The sequence below is a fragment of the Gadus morhua genome, chromosome 9 (genome assembly GCF_902167405.1).
Source record: "Gadus morhua chromosome 9, gadMor3.0, whole genome shotgun sequence".
NCBI lineage: Eukaryota > Metazoa > Chordata > Actinopteri > Gadiformes > Gadidae > Gadus > Gadus morhua.
Genome location: NC_044056.1, coordinates 12,237,164 through 12,254,128, shown reverse-complemented (window position 1 = coordinate 12,254,128; position 16,965 = coordinate 12,237,164). Strand labels below are relative to the sequence as shown.

The 16,965-nt window shown below is 49.7% G+C and overlaps 2 protein-coding genes across 2 annotated transcripts in view; both read right to left on the bottom strand.

Moving 5' to 3' along the window:
- Positions 1 to 2,073: 2,073 nt before the first annotated feature.
- syt8 (synaptotagmin VIII) lies at positions 2,074 to 8,745 on the bottom strand. The gene is made up of 9 exons (XM_030366330.1): positions 8,457 to 8,745; positions 6,847 to 6,967; positions 5,663 to 5,829; positions 5,140 to 5,235; positions 3,904 to 4,071; positions 3,508 to 3,675; positions 3,153 to 3,270; positions 2,595 to 2,728; positions 2,074 to 2,343 (listed from the first exon to the last, which is right to left on the bottom strand). The coding sequence occupies exons 1-9, from the start codon at positions 8,532 to 8,534 to the stop codon at positions 2,101 to 2,103; spliced, it is 1,293 nt and encodes a 430-aa protein (XP_030222190.1). The 5' UTR covers positions 8,535 to 8,745; the 3' UTR covers positions 2,074 to 2,100.
- Positions 8,746 to 9,322: 577 nt separating this feature from the next.
- dld (deltaD) overlaps positions 9,323 to 16,965 on the bottom strand; it is an 8,685-nt gene continuing 1,042 nt past the window's right edge. The window contains exons 3-14 of the mRNA XM_030366328.1: positions 16,707 to 16,786; positions 16,185 to 16,253; positions 15,883 to 15,952; positions 15,496 to 15,596; positions 15,059 to 15,202; positions 14,499 to 14,600; positions 14,127 to 14,317; positions 13,686 to 13,856; positions 11,885 to 12,074; positions 10,317 to 10,454; positions 9,986 to 10,075; positions 9,323 to 9,617 (exon numbers count right to left, since the gene is read on the bottom strand). Coding sequence (XP_030222188.1) covers positions 9,552 to 9,617; positions 9,986 to 10,075; positions 10,317 to 10,454; positions 11,885 to 12,074; positions 13,686 to 13,856; positions 14,127 to 14,317; positions 14,499 to 14,600; positions 15,059 to 15,202; positions 15,496 to 15,596; positions 15,883 to 15,952; positions 16,185 to 16,253; positions 16,707 to 16,786 — 1,412 coding nt within the window. The 3' untranslated portion in view covers positions 9,323 to 9,551. The remainder of the gene's footprint in view (positions 9,618 to 9,985; positions 10,076 to 10,316; positions 10,455 to 11,884; positions 12,075 to 13,685; positions 13,857 to 14,126; positions 14,318 to 14,498; positions 14,601 to 15,058; positions 15,203 to 15,495; positions 15,597 to 15,882; positions 15,953 to 16,184; positions 16,254 to 16,706; positions 16,787 to 16,965) is intronic.

Below are 16,965 nucleotides of genomic sequence, written 5' to 3'. Positions count from 1 at the left end.
AGTTTGGAACACAGCAAGGTTTTCCCATCACAACAGCAATGATTAACAACGCCGAACCAAACTTGAGCACTAAAAGTTAAGTCATTGGTTTTACAATCCAGTCCGCAGAATGTCTGACGCTATTGCCCTTGGCTCCTCTATTGTATATAATGACTCCTTTTCTAGGCCTAGTCGCTGTGTGTTTCTGGATAATATCACATGTCTAGGAAGGATCACAAACCTTGGTGCATTGAGCGATGGATGGTTCCTGCCCTGCGCCCTGCCGGAGACTGAATGAGAGCTCATTAGTGGTGCTGATGCTGCGGATGCTCTGGGTGTCAAGGTAACACCTCTGATGTCACTGTTCTCCATAACGACCAGAATGTGCATCTCTGGCCTCCGTCATCAATAAAGGAAATTCATCAGGCGCGGAGGAAAAACAATTACGGTGGAAACAGGGAGGTGAATCCACACGCTGGTTGAAGGTGTAATCTCGGCTTTTATATTCTAATCGACATGTTCTGCTATGACACCCGCGTTTCCTGTCTGGGATTTATAAAAGAATATCTTTATTTATTGATTTATTATAAGGCCATATTTTAGGTTTAGTCTACGTACGAGAATAATTGTATTCATTAATTCAGACCTTCAGACTTTAAACAACATAGTTTATATATCTACTCCAGGATATGTGTGTGTCGGTGTGTGTCGGGGTGTGTGTGTGAGAGAGAGAGAGAGAGAGAGAGAGAGAGAGAGAGAGAGAGAGAGAGAGAGAGAGAGAGAGAGAGAGAGAGAGAGAGAGAGAGAGAGAGAGAGAGAGAGAGAGAGAGAGAGTGTGTGTGTGTGTGTGTGTGTGTGTGTGTGTGTGTGTGTGTGTGTGTGTGTGTGTGTGTGTGTGTGTGTGTGTGTGTGTGTGTGTGTGTGTGTGTGTGTGTGTGTGTGTGTGTGTGGGGGGGTGTTAAAGATTAGCATCTCAAAAAGCCTCCTGGAGCTCCTTACATCCTCATTCCATATCTCTGTTCCTCCTCCCTGGGAAATGAAAACAATCAACTTATTCACCCTGGAGGACATTCTGGTGTTGCCAAGGTCCTAGCTCCCCCGCTCTCTCATCAGACAGAGCGGGGGAGAGAGAGAGGATTCTGACTGATTGTATTCTTCTGGACCCACTTCCTGTACATACTTAACCACTTCCTGTGAGGACATCAACTTCCTGCTGCCATGGAGGTTTGTAAATTAACTGATGTCTGCCGCTTTTGGGATAGCCAAATATATTTAATACAGGGAGTAAATATGACAAACAGGCCAGTTTTTGTTCTTAACATTCAAATGTATATTAGATCCAGAGTGATGTTGCAAGTGTTGATGTCACGGGACAAGAGATCCGTGGATTAGGGAGAAACTGAGTCTGCTCTTCTGGTTCACTTCCCCCTGAGCCACTTCAAGTTCAACAACCTGCAGGACCTGCTGGAGGTTCTGAAGGACCCAGGGCAGGAGGTTCTGAAGGACCCAGGGTTGGAGGTTCTGTAGAGAACCTGCTGGAGGTTCTGAAGGACCCAGGGCTGGAGGTTCTGAAGGACCCAGGGCAGGAGGTTCTGAAGGACCCAGGGCAGGAGGTTCTGTAGAGAACCTGCTGGAGGTTCTGAAGGACCCAGGGCTGGAGGTTCTGAAGGACCCAGGGCTGGAGGTTCTTAAGGACCCAGGGCTGGAGGTTCTGTAGGACCCAGGGCAGGAGGTTCTGTAGAGGACCTGCTGGAGGTTCTGAAGGACCCAGGGCTGGAGGTTCTGAAGGACCCAGGGCTGGAGGTTCCGAAGGACCCAGGGCAGGAGGTTCTGACAAACCCAGGGCTGGAGGTTCTGTAGGACCCAGGGCTGGAGGTTCCGAAGGACCCAGGGCAGGAGGTTCTGACGAACCCAGGGCTGGAGGTTCTGTAGGACCCAGGGCTGGAGGTTCTGTAGGACCCAGGGCTGGAGGTTCTGTAGGACCCAGGGCTGGAGGTTCTGAAGGACCCAGGGCTGGAGGTTCTGTAGGACCCAGGGCTGGAGGTTCTGAAGGACCCAGGGCTGGAGGTTCTGAAGGACCTGCTGGAGGTTCTTCGGGGGACCCCGGGGGACGAGGACCCCTCAGCGCTGCCTGCTGATCATCTTGGGCAGGGCCAGCTTCTTCTTCAGCACCAGGGTGGAGTTGACCTGCTCGGCGGTCAGCAGCGTGTGCCACTGGCCGACCGGCCGGCGGGGGTTGGCCAGCATGTCGGCCCAGTGCATCAGCTGGTTCCCCGACGCGTCCGAGCCCAAGAAGATTTTCCCCATGGTGTCGTTCCGCGACACCGCGTCGTGGTCCCACACCGACACCACCAGGTGGACCCGCTGGGTCACATGGTACAACACGGCCTTACTACCCACCCTGACCGCATCCGCCTCCTTAACTTAACCATTGCGGTAACCCTGAACCCAAATCCCTTAATTCTGACACTTAACTAAAGCCCTGAAATCCAAATATAAACCCGAAACCCTTAACCACAAAATCGAACCACAAACCTGGCCAAAACCCTCATCTCCAACCCTTAACTCCAACCCTTAACTCAAGTCCTGAACCCCCACCCCGCTGTGGTCCTCACCTGGATGTGGTCGAAGGGGACGTCGAAGGAGAACGACTCGTTGAAGTACGGGTTCAACGTCTTCTTCTTGATGGAGGTCTTCTTCTTCTTCCACTTCTTCTTGTCCAGAGCCAGCTGGACCTTCACATAGGGGTCTGCACACAAACAGCAGCTTCAGCCCCGCCCTCTAGAGGGTTCCCTCAGTCTACAGGGTTCCCTCTACAGGGTTCCCCGGGACCGGGAGTCTAATGTCTCAGGCTGCTGGGAGAAGCCAGCAGTACCGGACCAACTGTAGAATATTACATTTAGGGCATTCAGCAGACGCTTTCATCCAAAGCAACTTACAATAAGTACGTTTGTCAGAAGAAAGAGAAACAACAATATATTCTCTGTCGGTACAGTAAGGATGTTCATAGAACCATCAATCACTAGGTTAACCCTTTCCTCGTATACAACAAAGATAGCTAGGATAAGGATAATATAAGTATTATATTATTCAAATGAGAAGAAAGATAAGGTGTACAGGAATGAGATGATTCCCCGTTCATCTGTCCTCCTGTGATGTCACTTCCTGTCTACCTGAGGACCCTCCCAGGTCCATGCTCTTAAGGTTCCTGGCCTCCAGGACAACCACCGTCAGACGGCCCCCCGCCGGCACGTAGCGCAGAGAGATGCAGATCTCTCCTAGGTCCTCAGGCTGACAAACACACACACACACACACACACACACACACACACACACACACACACACACACACACACACACACACACACACACACACACACACACACACACACACACACTCTGAGGGTCTGGTCTGAGGGTCTGGACAGAGGGCCAGGATTGAGGGACTGATCAGGAATGAGGGTCTAGCCTGAGGGATTGAGGGTCTGGACTTAGGGCTAGGAATGAGGGACTGAGGTCAGGACTGACCTCACACTTGAGGGGGTCGCTGAGGTCCTGCCACTCCTCGATCACGTGGTTCCAGTCCACAGAGCTGAGGTCCACCCTCAGCTCCCCGATGATGTCGTGTTTGGAGAACCTGTCGAAGTCGAACACCTGCATGACCACCACCGACGCGGCCAGCACGCTCCTCGTCACCTGAGGAACACACACACACACACACACCTCAGGCTGAGGCCTTCACCTGGCTCCTTCCTGTCGTGTTACTGAGTATAACTGTTTAATGAGGAGTTCACAACCAAGAGGCTGAGCTGAACCTGAAGCTCCGCAGGAGGCCCCGGCTCACCTGGAGGGGGACGGGCGGCTCACCTGGAGGGGGACGGGCGGCTCACCTGGAGGGGGAGGAGCTCGTTGCAGAACTCTCACCTGGAAGGTGAAGTGCTCGTTGAACAGAGGTTTGAGCGTGTTGCGGTGGACCTTGGTCTCGTAGGTCTTTGTCCTGCTGGGGGAGATGTAGACCTTCACGTAGGGGTCTGAGGACCCCCCCAGGTCCATGGCCATCAGCTCGGCCGCCTGCTTGATGCCCACCGTCAGCTAGGAGGACAGGAAGAGGAGGAGATACCAGACAAGAAGTAGATACACAGGAAGAGGCATGAGATACCAGACAAGAAGAGGATGAGATACCAGACAGGAAAGTAGATACCCAGGAAAGTAGATACACAGGAAGACTGGGGGCCTCTACGAATAGTCATTGCGAGTATTGCTGACTTCTAGCGTCTCTAGCGTGGAACTACAGTTTTCCGAAGTTGGACTGCAACAAGCGCTCTTTCCATCCATGTGTTCTTGTCATATTGATCTCAATCAGGTTGTCGCCAAGAGTGAGAATCACTTATGTCGGATTTGGCCAACAGGAATATTTTAGGCCCCTTGAATCCCAAATCACGTGAAAAAAAAAAAAAGGCTAAACTTATGTTGATTATGAAATTAACTGCCCCCAGTAGTCTTTCTTAAATGTAAAGTCTGCATTTTATATATTATAATATAAATAAAATATCTATTTTCCTTCCATAAAGGTTGGTCAGGAGAAACCTATGCTAAAGGAGGTTAAAGGATGCATCGAGGCTCCTTTCCTGAGCATTTTTAGAATTTCCTCCCAAGAACTTCCGGGTCATTTCATTAGGAAAGGAAATTTCCTATGCAAAAAAGAGAATCCCAAGAGGCCCCGGAAGTAGATACACAGGAGGATAGGAAGTAGTTACACAGGAAGACAGGAGACAGATAACCAGCTAACAGGAAGTACATACCCAGCACACAGGAAGCAGATAGCAGATAGTATGTGCACCGCAGTCATACAGCAGATCTCCTGCAGACAGGGAGGAAAAACCCAGTAAGAACCCGTGAAGAAAGGAAGCAGACTGGAAGCATATACCCAGCAGACAGGAAGCAGACAGGAAGCAAATACCCAGCAGACAGGAAGCAAATACCCAGCAGACAGGAAGCAAATACCCAGCAGGCAGGAAGCAAATACCCAGCAGGCAGGAAGCAGGCACCCAGCAGACAGGGAGCAGGTAGGTTGTCCTGATAGGTGGACCATCAGGGAAACTAAAGGGCGTGTATCGATGGCTGGGAGGGCCTTGAAGGTGTAACCATTGTAACGCTGACCTCGGTCTTGGTGGCCTGGTAGTCCAGAGAGTACAGCAGCTTCCCTCGCTTCTTCTGGTTGGAGCCGTACCTGTTATCATCACTGCCGGAGCCCACCTGGCACACACACACATGCAAACACACACACACACACACACACACGCACACGCAAACACCAGAAAGACACACACACACGCACCAATACAAATAACTACAAAATAATAACAACACAAAACTAGACTATACAACACAACGCACACACACGTCCAAAGAACTACGCAAAGCAACACAATAACAAAATCACAATGACTACATGATAACAACACAATAACTAAACTATACAACACAAGAACACACAACTACTCAATACAATGACATCAATAACGCAACAGATAAACAACAATAACACAACATGAAAAAACACACCGACAGTGGAGTCAACCACCCCCCACCACCACACACAACGCACATCAGCCACCACACAACAGACTCACGGACACACCACACAACAGGTGTGTCCGGTGGCCAGCAGGGGGCGTCTCACCAGCGCGGCGCCGCTCGCCGCCTCCAGCCCCTTCAGCTCCAGCTGATGCTGCTTCTTCTTCTTGCGGCTCTTCTTCCGTTTGCAGTAGCAGCAGATGCAGAGGCAGATGACCACCAGGATCACCAGCCCCCCCGCGGCCAGGATGGCATACAGCACCCAGAGTGGAACTACGCCCCCGGTGGAAGAGGAGGGAACAGCGGAGAATGGACATCAGACCCTGGAGCCCTCGTCTAAAGGGCTGATTATGGTCCCACGTTCACACAACGCAAGGGGGTTACGGACCCGTTACGTCCTAGCAGACCCTCCTTGTGTCCACCGCAAGGGCCTGATGTGTGCCTCCCAATAATTGTAACATTCCGTCGAGGCGACGCAGCAGCAAGGGCTGTGATTGGTCCGCTCACTAAAACCTGACGCAGAGCCATAAAGGTTCACGACTGCGTCGAAGCCTCTACGTGGTCCTTGCGTTGCGTGAACGTAGGACCATAATCAGCCCTTAACATTGAGGGTCACATGGTGGGGCTGGGATCTGCTCCTGAATGATGGTCGCTGGTTTAAGGAACCTAGTCCATAAAACTCTTATCTAAGATTAAGGGACTGATCCTGGTTCCAATATCAACTTAAATGCAAGTTTTTTAAGTCTTAACGACGTGGTGTATGTGCATTGGTGTGACCAGGTGTGTTTTGGTTTGTGTAGGTGTGTGTTGGTGTGTGACCAGGTGTGTGTTGGTGTGTGACCAGGTGTGTGTTGGTGTGTGACCAGGTGTGTGTTGGTGTGTGACCAGGTGTGTGTTGGTGTGTAACCAGGTGTGTGTTGGTGTGTAACCAGGTGTGTGTTGGTGTCTGACCAGGTGTGTGTTGGTGTCTGACCAGGAGTGTGTTGGTGTGTAACCAGGTGTGTGTTGGTGTGTAACCAGGTGTGTGTTGGTGTCTGACCAGGTGTGTGTTGGTGTGTGACCAGGTGTGTGTTGGTGTCTGACCAGGTGTGTGTTGGTGTCTGACCAGGTGTGTGTTGGTGTCTGACCAGGTGTGTGTTGGTGTGTGACCAGGTGTGTGTTGTTGTGTAACCAGGTGTGTGTTGTTGTGTGACCAGGTGTGTGTTGTTGTGTGACCAGGTGTGTGTAGGTGTGTGGGTGTCTGTAGGTGTGTGACCAGGTGAGACCAGGTAAGGGGCGGGGTTTACTTACAGGGAAGGTCATGCAGGATCTGGTCGATGAAGCCAGGGGCGGCGGTGGAGTTGGAGCTGTTCTGTGTGACGGAGGTCAGGGGGGTGGAGGCGGTGGACGTGATATTTATCATGGCTGCGTTCTGGAAAACAAACATACATGAAGCGGGCGTTGATCCCAGAACCCCGAGGAAACGATGGCCTGACGAGGAGGCGATCGGTCTCATGTCTGACCTCTGCCCCCATAGTGCTGCTGCCCCTGGTGGAGGAGGACGGTATTACACAGAGAGGGTCCCTAGTGGATGGGGACAGTAGTACACAGAGAGGGTCCCTAGTGGAGGGGGACGGTAGTACACAGAGAGGATCCCTGATGGAGGGGGACGGTAGTACACAGAGAGGGTCCCTAGTGGAGGGGGACGGTAGTACACAGAGAGGATCCCTGATGGAGGGGGACGGTAGTACACAGAGAGGGTCCCTAGTGGAGGGGGACGGTAGTACACAGAGAGGGTCCCTAGTGGAGGGGGACGGTAGTACACAGAGAGGGTCCCTAGTGGATGGGGACGGTAGTACACAGAGAGGGTCCCTGATGGAGGGGGACGGTAGTAAACAGAGAGGGTCCCTAGTGGAGGGGGGTGGTATTACACAGATAGGGTCCCTGATGGAGACCAGACCTGTATGTGGTGCCCGTGGTATCGCTGTCGCCCCGTGTGATGTCACATTCTGTGTGCGGAGTCCCTCCTTGTGATGTCACATCCTGTGTGCGGTGCCCGCGGTATCGCTGTCGCCCCGTGTGATGTCACATCCTGTGTGCGGTGCCCGTGGCAAAGCCTTGTTGAGTCAGTCTCTTGTTGACCGAGCGGGGAGGGCGGGCCGTTAGCTAAGGGCGGGGTTCCTCTGATAACATTCTCCACTAATGAGGCCGAGTGTGGACCCTGGGCAGACCAGACCAGACTAGAACCGGTCCAAACCAGACCAACACCTGATCCATGAGGAAGAATCCAAGAACAGACAGAAACCCTCTAGTTCACTGTTAAAAACGTCTATAGCCAATATTGACCAAACTCATAGCCAGGAGCCACTCTAATTTCGGCAGCACCCTTATTGTGTTGATATTAATTTAAGACTCACAAGGCTTTATTAATCTTGCTTGAAAGTGTTAGTTTTCGGGCTCATCAAGAGATATCAATTTAAATAGTATAACAACAATTAAAAGAAAGGTAGTTAGAAAAGGTAAATAGAAAAACACATGGCAATACAAAATGTCCGAAATGACTTCACAACTTCTCACTGCCTAAACTAAATGAAAACTGTGGTTCAGTTTTGACTGGTAATATAATGTTTCTGATTTGAAGTGGTTTTCTTTAGAACAGCGACCGACTCCATCACCTGGTCAACATCTGGAGGCATTATGAACTCATTGTTCATCATTACCGGATTAAAGGCTTCAGACCAGGAGCATTAGTGAGTCTGGTCCTCAGAGCAGAAGATCTGGTTCACATGACAAACACAGGAGGCACACACTGCGCTAAGTACACTTCCATTCCCGGCAGGTAAACGCTTCTCTCTGTTTTTCTTGAACGACTAGTCTGCGCTACTTTCCCTCTCTGAAAGCAGGTGAGACGGCGGTCTTACCTGGCGACTGGTTTTGGGGCCGTTTGTTCCGTCCACAGCTCTGGTGATGTCAATCACATATCGACTCCCGATGCTCATGCGCTTTATTTACGCACAGCGCGTTCCTCCGCTAGCAGCGCGTTCATTCTTCCTGATCTACTCAGCGACAACCCGCCCACACTGTACACACTGATCCGACCAAACTGTGCACACTGCAGCACGCTGAACCGACCGCACTGTAAACACTGACTGATCAGACCACACTGTATTCCCTGGAGCAAGCTGATGCTCAGCCTAAGAGTATAAACTGTAATGCATTTATTGATTGGCTGCCGAGCGGACTATACTCACACACACGCACACACATACAACCAACCACAAAGACAAACTACACACAGACAAGCACGCACGCAACTTCTGATATATTAAGTATTATATGTGCGACAACTAACATATACTTGTGTAATATTAACTTGCATAATATATTAGTTTTAGCTCAAATTTACCAGACACATCCGTCAGGTAATTAATAGTGATAGCAATAATGATATCAATAAAATCCTGTCCTATAACCGAAATATTTTATACATAGAACAGTATGGCCTGCCCATACCTGTTTGACATCGTACTGTTGATGCTCCTAAACCCCACCCACTCTCCCTAAACCCCACCCACTCACCCTAAACCCCTACCCAAACCCCTCCCACTCCGCAGAAACCCCTCCCACTCCTCAGAAACCCCTCTCGCTCATCAGAAAAAGCAGCAGGAGTGAGCAAATGTATCAAATTGTTCTGTTGAGCAACTTAATTTATTGTTTGAACACCATGAATTGTTTTATAAACGGTTATTTTGGAAACGAAAAAATAATTCAATAAAGAAAGCAAGACTGAGATCTCTGGCCAATAACTTTATTGTTCTCACCAAATGTTTAAATAACAAAGTATTGCACAGCGAGGGGCGGGGCTACTGGTGTTGTGCGTGAGTGTTTCTTGGGTCAGAGGTCGTAGAGAGAATGATTATGTACAGAGAGAGAGGGGGGTGAGAGAGAAGGGGCTGAGAGAGAGAGAGAGAGAGAGAGTGAGAGAGCAAGAGAGCGCAGGAGCGAGCGAGGAGATCTCAGAAGTTGATGGCTTTACCGAAGGACGCAGCGAGGTTTGCTTCTCTGAAGGCTTCCGACACCGTCTGGAGAGAAGACCATGCAAACATTATTGAGGGACACCTACTAAAGGAACTACAGTGCTTTAAGGAGCTGAACTCCCATCACGTTAACGAGCTGAACTTCATCACGTTAACGAGCTAAACTCCATCACGTTAACGAGTATAACTCCATCACGCTAACGAGCGGTACCCCGTTACATTAATGAGCAGTACTCCATCACGTTATCAAGCTGAACTACATCACGTTAACGAGCTGAACTACATCACGTCAACGAGCTGCACCATGCAAGGCCGTATTTTGAGGACTCACCAGTCAAACACCGTATTATGAGTGTGCATTTGGCTATGTAGCAATGCAGTAGTATTAGTAGAACTGGAGTAGTAGTACTCACAGGGTGGGCGTGGCAAACGCGGGCCACATCCTCACAGGAAGCTCCGTACTCCATCGCTAGCGCCGCCTCGTTGATGATCTCTCCCGCCCCCTGGTGGACAAACAGAGTTACACTGTTTAACAGACTTAATAGATACTAGACAGATCTCTGCTGCCCCCTGGTGGATAAACACAGTGGTATAGCGTTTACCTAATAATTACAAACTTAATAATAATGTAGTGTACATGTTGATTGCGTGCTTTTGTGTCTGCTTGATTGTGTATGTCTGCACGCATTTGCAGTCTCCTCACGGTCCCCTGTCTGTGTGTGGCTGTGTGTGTGTCTCTCTTACGGTCCCCAGGATGTGGGCCCCGATCATGCGGTCCGTCTCCTTGTGGCCGAGGATCTTCACCAGACCGTCTGTATCCGCGTTGGTCTTCGCTCGGCTGTTGGCCGCGAAGGGGAATTTCCCCACCTTGTAGGGGATGCCCTGCACACACACACACACACACATTAGATATACACACACCTGGATACTACAGTACTGCTACACTTTGTCTCACATTTAATTCTTAATTTGAATCTACCAATCACATTACAAGAGACAGGATTCAAATATTTCAGAGATAAGATAGGTCTTTGTTCAAGCATCTCCTGCGCCACACTGCCAGACTGCCTATCACTGCTGATATGGAGCAGAACTTTGCTAATTGTTTAGATTTTCTGCTGGAGAGCCGAGCCAGCCTTAACCCACTGTAAACACGGTTGTGAACATGCCCCAAGCTGCCAAAAATAAACACTATTAGTAAACTACTAACGATTTTATCATTGAAAGCAATTTCCATGTACAGATCAAACACACAGCCTATCTCAAGTAAGAGCACCTCCCTTCTGTCTGTTTAAAAACACAACATCAGGGGTATTTGGGATGTTACACATCACATCAATAGAGTTGTTAAACCATTCCGACATGATGCGTGAATGTTTGTACATGGTCACATTTTCTAGAAATACTTCTTTAGCATTGCTGGAAATCAGATTGACAAGTCGGTCATGGCGTGCAATATACAGTCCTTTGTACATAGTACAGCCATTCACAACATGGGCAACTGATTCAAGTTGATGGCCAGAGTGCATTATACAGCGTGGATGGTGGTGTGCAGGATACCATAATGCCAGATTGTATTTGCTACGTAGCATCTGCAGCCTAGATTTGGCAGTGAAACAGAGGATGTCCTCCCCAACAGCAGCATTTTTGTACATGGAGTGGGAAGCAGAGTGGTCGGCAAAGTCTAGGCATGTTAGCTTTCCCTGCATTCTAAGTCCAGTCCAGTGTTGTTTGGTCTCTGTTTGTTATATGTTAAGGAGGAATCTCCTTGCTGTTGTGTTCTGTAGTATGTGTTGTGCCTCATTGTGATATACAGTTGCCTCTGCGGTTACAGATAGGTCGGAGACAACTGCATCAGATGCCTGTGGTGCTGTGTGCGAGTTGTGTTGTGTCCATTCCAGTTTGACTGTCATTCTGTTGCACAGATCATTTAGGTCCGGCCAGTCCGACCGAACTCCAAAGCCTGCAGCTTGTGTGTCCAGTTTCCCGCTGCTTTTCCTCCCAAAGCCTAAGAAGCTGTCCTGGCCTGCTTTGGCCATAGGGACGTTGCTCTTCCTGAGCTCCAGCATGAGGGAAGCTCTGGCAAGCTCTCTGACAGTGGCATCAGCATTGTTAAGCATGCTGAGGAGGTGTGTCAGCCTGGTAGCAGTGTATACCCATTCCAAGTTTGGGACACCCAGCCCCCCCTCTTTATGTGAGAGGAAGATGAGATCCCGGGTAGAGTGTGAGTTCAGCCCTACAAACGCAGGGAACCCTGAGCCCTGCTACTGTATGACATCCTTCAGCGCTGACATCACCGCTCCACCACCCACCTCCTCTTTGAGCTGCTCCTCCGTCTTGCCGATCCAGGCCACCTCGGGGTGGGTGTAGATGACGGAGGGGACGCAGTTGTAGTCGATGTGCACCGCCCCCCCGGCCATCCCCTCCACACAGATGATCCCCTCGTCCTCCGCCTTGTGGGCCAGCATGGGCCCGGCCACCACGTCACCGATGGCAAAGATACTGAGAGAAGAGAAGAGAAGAGAAGAGGGAGAGAGAGAGAGAGAGAGAGAGACTCTTTAATGTGCAGCTGAACAAAACAGAAAGTACAGAACGATGGATTTATGGCGTGTGGATCTGGAGGTAAAGTAGTAAAGTGATCTAAACCGGAGTAGAGTCACTGCTTCAGCCAAACACAGCCTGGTTATCTTGGTGACCGAGTGTTGTCTGGGTGTGGTCCAGGGTAGTACGGTAGTAGTACTGCAACAGTGTCAGGAACAGTACCTGTGTACTGTATTAGTACTGTGTCAGTAACAGTACCTGTGTACTGTATTAGTACTGTGTCAGTAACAGTACCTGGGTACTGTATTAGTACTGTGTCAGTAACAGTACCTGGGTACTCTATTAGTAGGGGTGTAACGGTACACAACAGTCACGGTTCGGTACGTACCTCGGTTTTAAAGTCACGGTACGGTACAGGACGGTTCGGTTCATAGTTATGGTAAAAAAACGGATTGCTTGACAGAACAAACATAAGTTTAATTAGTAACGAATTAAACACAACAGTTTTAGCTGTCAGTATGAAACATACAAATAAAATGTGTAACAAATATAAAAAAAATACTGCTGCAATTCTCCAATAACCCTAACATAAAATTAATGAAAAATCCAGTGTTAATGCTCAGTCTAGGCTCTTTAAGCTGGTATGTAAACAAAGAGTATGTAAACTTTAAGGGTTTAAAGAAAATATTCCTGCAGCTCTCTAAAGCTCTGAAGTTCTCATAAATATAAATATCAATCATTAAATAAAAGTGCAACTGCAGCCTTAACTTAAATCACAGCTTATGTATTTTATAATCTATTGGTGTTTTCATTGCCTCTCGTAGGTCAGAGGCAATGAAAACACCAATAGACCTGCTGATGGCATTTGCCCGTTCTGAATTCACAGACAGGTGTAGGGGTTGATTAAATAGTGTAGGGAGCTGGGTTTGAACGGTTTGAACAACTTTTTTTCATTTCGCAGCGGTGACAGTAACACCTGGATGGTGCTGTCACGTTAAAATTGTACCGGGGGCGAAAATTTTGTGCATGTTCGATGTGTTTCCATTTGCATAGACGATCGCTGTTGAACAATGTCTGCACACAGCTTTCGACTTGTCCACTCGTCTTTCCCCGTTGTGATAATTAACCTGGAATACAAAGTTCTCCCACACTTGGGATTTAAATGACAGGGGGGCATCTTCAAGCTCCGGTTTTCTGTTGTCGCTCGCCATGTAGTTCGCTCTCAGTTCTTCAGTAGACATCAATCCACACACAGTCGCGATCGCGCTCTGCTACTGCTACTACGCGGAGGTCGCGCAAGTGCGAGCCGACCCTAATAAGGCTATACGGTCCGGGGGGAACTCCGAGCCTTTACATTCGCCATATTAACGCTATGTACGCCACATTTACGGACCGCGGTACACCTCTGTAACCGCACCGAAGTGCCTGTACAGTGACGGTTCGGTTCAAATACGTGTACCGTTACACCCCTATCTATTAGTACTGTGTCAGTAACAGTACCTGTGTACTGTATTAGTACTGTGTCAGTAACAGTACCTGGGTACTGTATTAGTACTGTGTCAGTAACAGTACCTGGGCACTGCGGTCTGGAAGCGCCCGTTGACAGGGATGCGCCCCCTGTTGTCCAGGGTGATGCCGACCCCCTCCAGCCCCAGGTTGGAGGTGAAAGGTCGTCTCCCGATGCAGACCAGCAGGACGTCACAACTCAGGGTCTCTGACTTCCCCCCCGCAGCCGCCTCCACCCTGATGGGTAGTATAACATAACATAATAATACATTATATAAATAATATAACATAATATATAATCAAATATCAAATAGAACACTATATTATATAAATAATATAATATAATAGTATTATAATATACAATGTGCAAAGCAGTAATGACAACACGTCTATTTTGATAGATATATAATATAATATCTATAATGTTATATAAGTCAGTACTGACAACACGTCTACCTTGATAGATAGATAACATAATATCTATAGTGTAATAAAAGCAGTACTGACGCCACGTCGATCTTGCCGTCGGGCCGGCGTGACGCCCCCATGACCTTGGTCCCCAGTTTGAACTTCATGCCCTGCTTCTGCAGGATGCGCTGGAAGTTCTTTGAGATCTCCATGTCGATGCCCAGCCCCCCCACGTGGCCCAGGAACTCCACCGCCGTCACCTTGGAGCCCAGCCGCTGCCACACTGACCCCTGCAGGCCGGGAGGGGAAATACACTCCTTTAAAACCCCACTCTACTGGGAACCCTGCTGGTTATAGGTAGTCTACTAGGTACAAGGAACCCTACTTGTTATAGTTAGTCCACTAGGTACTAGTTACCCTCCTGGTTATAGTTAGTCTACTGGGTACTAGTAACCCGTGCTTTGGTCTCACCAGCTCCACTCCGATGACGCCGGCTCCGATCACGATGAGCTCTGCTGGAACCTTGCTCAGAGACAGAGCGCCGGTCGACGACACGATGGTCTCCTCATCGATCTGGAGAGAGACAGAACCGTCAGAGAGAGAGAACCGCTCAGATCTAGAGAACCAGAGGTCAGATCAAGAGAACCAGAAGACAGTTCTAGAGAACCAGAGGTCAGATCAAGAGAACCAGAAGACAGTTCTAGAGAACCAGAGGTCAGATCAAGAGAACCAGAAGACAGTTCTAGAGAACCAGAGGTCAGATCAAGAGAACCAGAAGACAGTTCTAGAGAACCAGAGGTCAGATCAAGAGAACCAGAAGACAGTTCTAGAGAACCAGAGGTCCGATCTAGAGAAACCAGAGGTCAGATCTAGAGAACCAGAGGTCAGATCTAGAGAAACCAGAGGTCAGATCTAGAGAACCAGAGGTCAGATCTAGATAACCAGAGGCCAGCTCTAGAGAACCAGAGGTCAGATCTAGAGAACCAGAGGTCAGATCTAGAGAACTAGAGGTCAGATCTGTGCAGGGTTACCTCAATGCCGGGGAAGGGCGTGACCTCCGACCCGGTGGCAATCAGGATGTTCTTGGAGTTGATGACCTGCTCGCTGCCGTCGTCGCAGATGGCCGTCACCTGGTTCTTACCGCTCACCCGCCCGTACCCGTTTACGTGGGTCACCTGACAGGAAGTGAGGTCACAACATCAACACCTGACTAAGATTCGAGTTAAAGACCGGAGCTGAATGGATGGTTGCAGTACGAACGCTGACAGATGGGGGGCGTTTTAAGTTACTGGATCTGAACCAGAGAGGGGTTCTAAAGGCCCAGTGACTCTAGTGACATCACAAGCAGAGTACCAGCTAGGTGTAAGATGGACCGGTTCACCAGGTGGTACAGTCCACTAGCTAAGCTGGCGCGGCCCCTGGTCATGTGACCAGAGCCCCAGCAGGTGATGAGGAGCGGAGCACAGACCTTGTTCTGCTTGAAGAGGTGAGCGATGCCTCCGGTCAGGGCCTTCACTGCGCCGCTCTTCTGGGCCATCATCTTCTCCAGGTTCAGAGTCAGACCCGTAACTGACACACACACACACACACACACACACACACACACACACACACACACACACACACACACACACACACACACACACACACACACACACACACACACACACACACACACACACACACACACTGTTACACCAGACACTGATTCTGATGAGATCCATCCGGCTTTAGGAGGGACGAGTCAGAGGAACACATGGCCATCTCAAACACCCCCCAGCGCTCCACAGGCCTACGTTGCTTCCCCCTCCCTCCATCCATCAAGGACTGCTGTCCAGGGAGATTCCATCCTTACTTTCAATTCCTCTGCTCTCAAAGTCCTTGCCATGGGCCATGTGGTAGAGGTAGGAGTTATTGAGAAGAGCCTGCAGGGGAGAGAGGAGTAGGGGAGGGAGAAGGAGAGAGAGGAGTCGGGAGGGAGAGGAGAAGGAGAGAGAGGAGTAGGGAGGGAGAGGAGTAGGGGAGGGAGAGGAGTCGGGGAGGGAGAGGAGAAGTTTAGCATTGTCTTTAATATACTTGAGTTGCACTCTAATGGGCTAAAGGGGGGGGGGGCTTGTCTTCTGATAGGCTACAGTAGTACTGGGGGGCGGGGCTCACCTTGGAGGGGATGCAGCCCACGTTGAGACAGGTCCCGCCCAGGGTGGCGTTCTTCTCCACGCACACCGTCTGGAAAGAGAAGAAGACGTTATCCGACACCTCTACCTTCCCTCACCACAGGGGCCCTCCTCAGGGCCCCCCCTCAGCTACAGTCTGCTTACAGTCTGTAGAACCCACAGAGTGACCCCTAAACAGAGCACGTCCTTCACCGTTCACCGGGGTCCCCTCAGCTCTAGACCCTGTCAGAGACAGTCAGGACCCCCTCCCCCCCCCCCCAATACCCTCACACGTCATTACGGAGCAGCGAGGGGTCAGAGGTCACCTTGCTCAGATTAGACTGTGACCATCGGGAATTGAACCCAGAACCTTTCGCTTGGGGTCAAACCTTGACCCCTACACCATATTGGACCCTGTGCTACAATCAATGTGATTCTAGATATTGGTGTTTAAGTTATGGGTGCAGCTGCTAACACTCTAGAGTCTCAGCAGTCCAACCGACTGACTGAAGGGGTCGATACTCACTTTGAAGCCCAGCTGAGCAGCTTTGATGGCAGCTACATAGCCCCCCGGTCCAGAGCCCACCACCGTGACGTCAGCATCCACTGGGACAGAGCATTCAATAACTTTATTAATACGACATCCGCTAGGGAGGAGACCATTCAATATAACTTCAATATAACATTCAATACAACTAATGTTTCAGCCCTTCCCTTGTGAACAAACTAATGACCACTTTGATTGTGTTGCTTCTAAGATGACTACAGTCTCTGTCTCAGCCAAA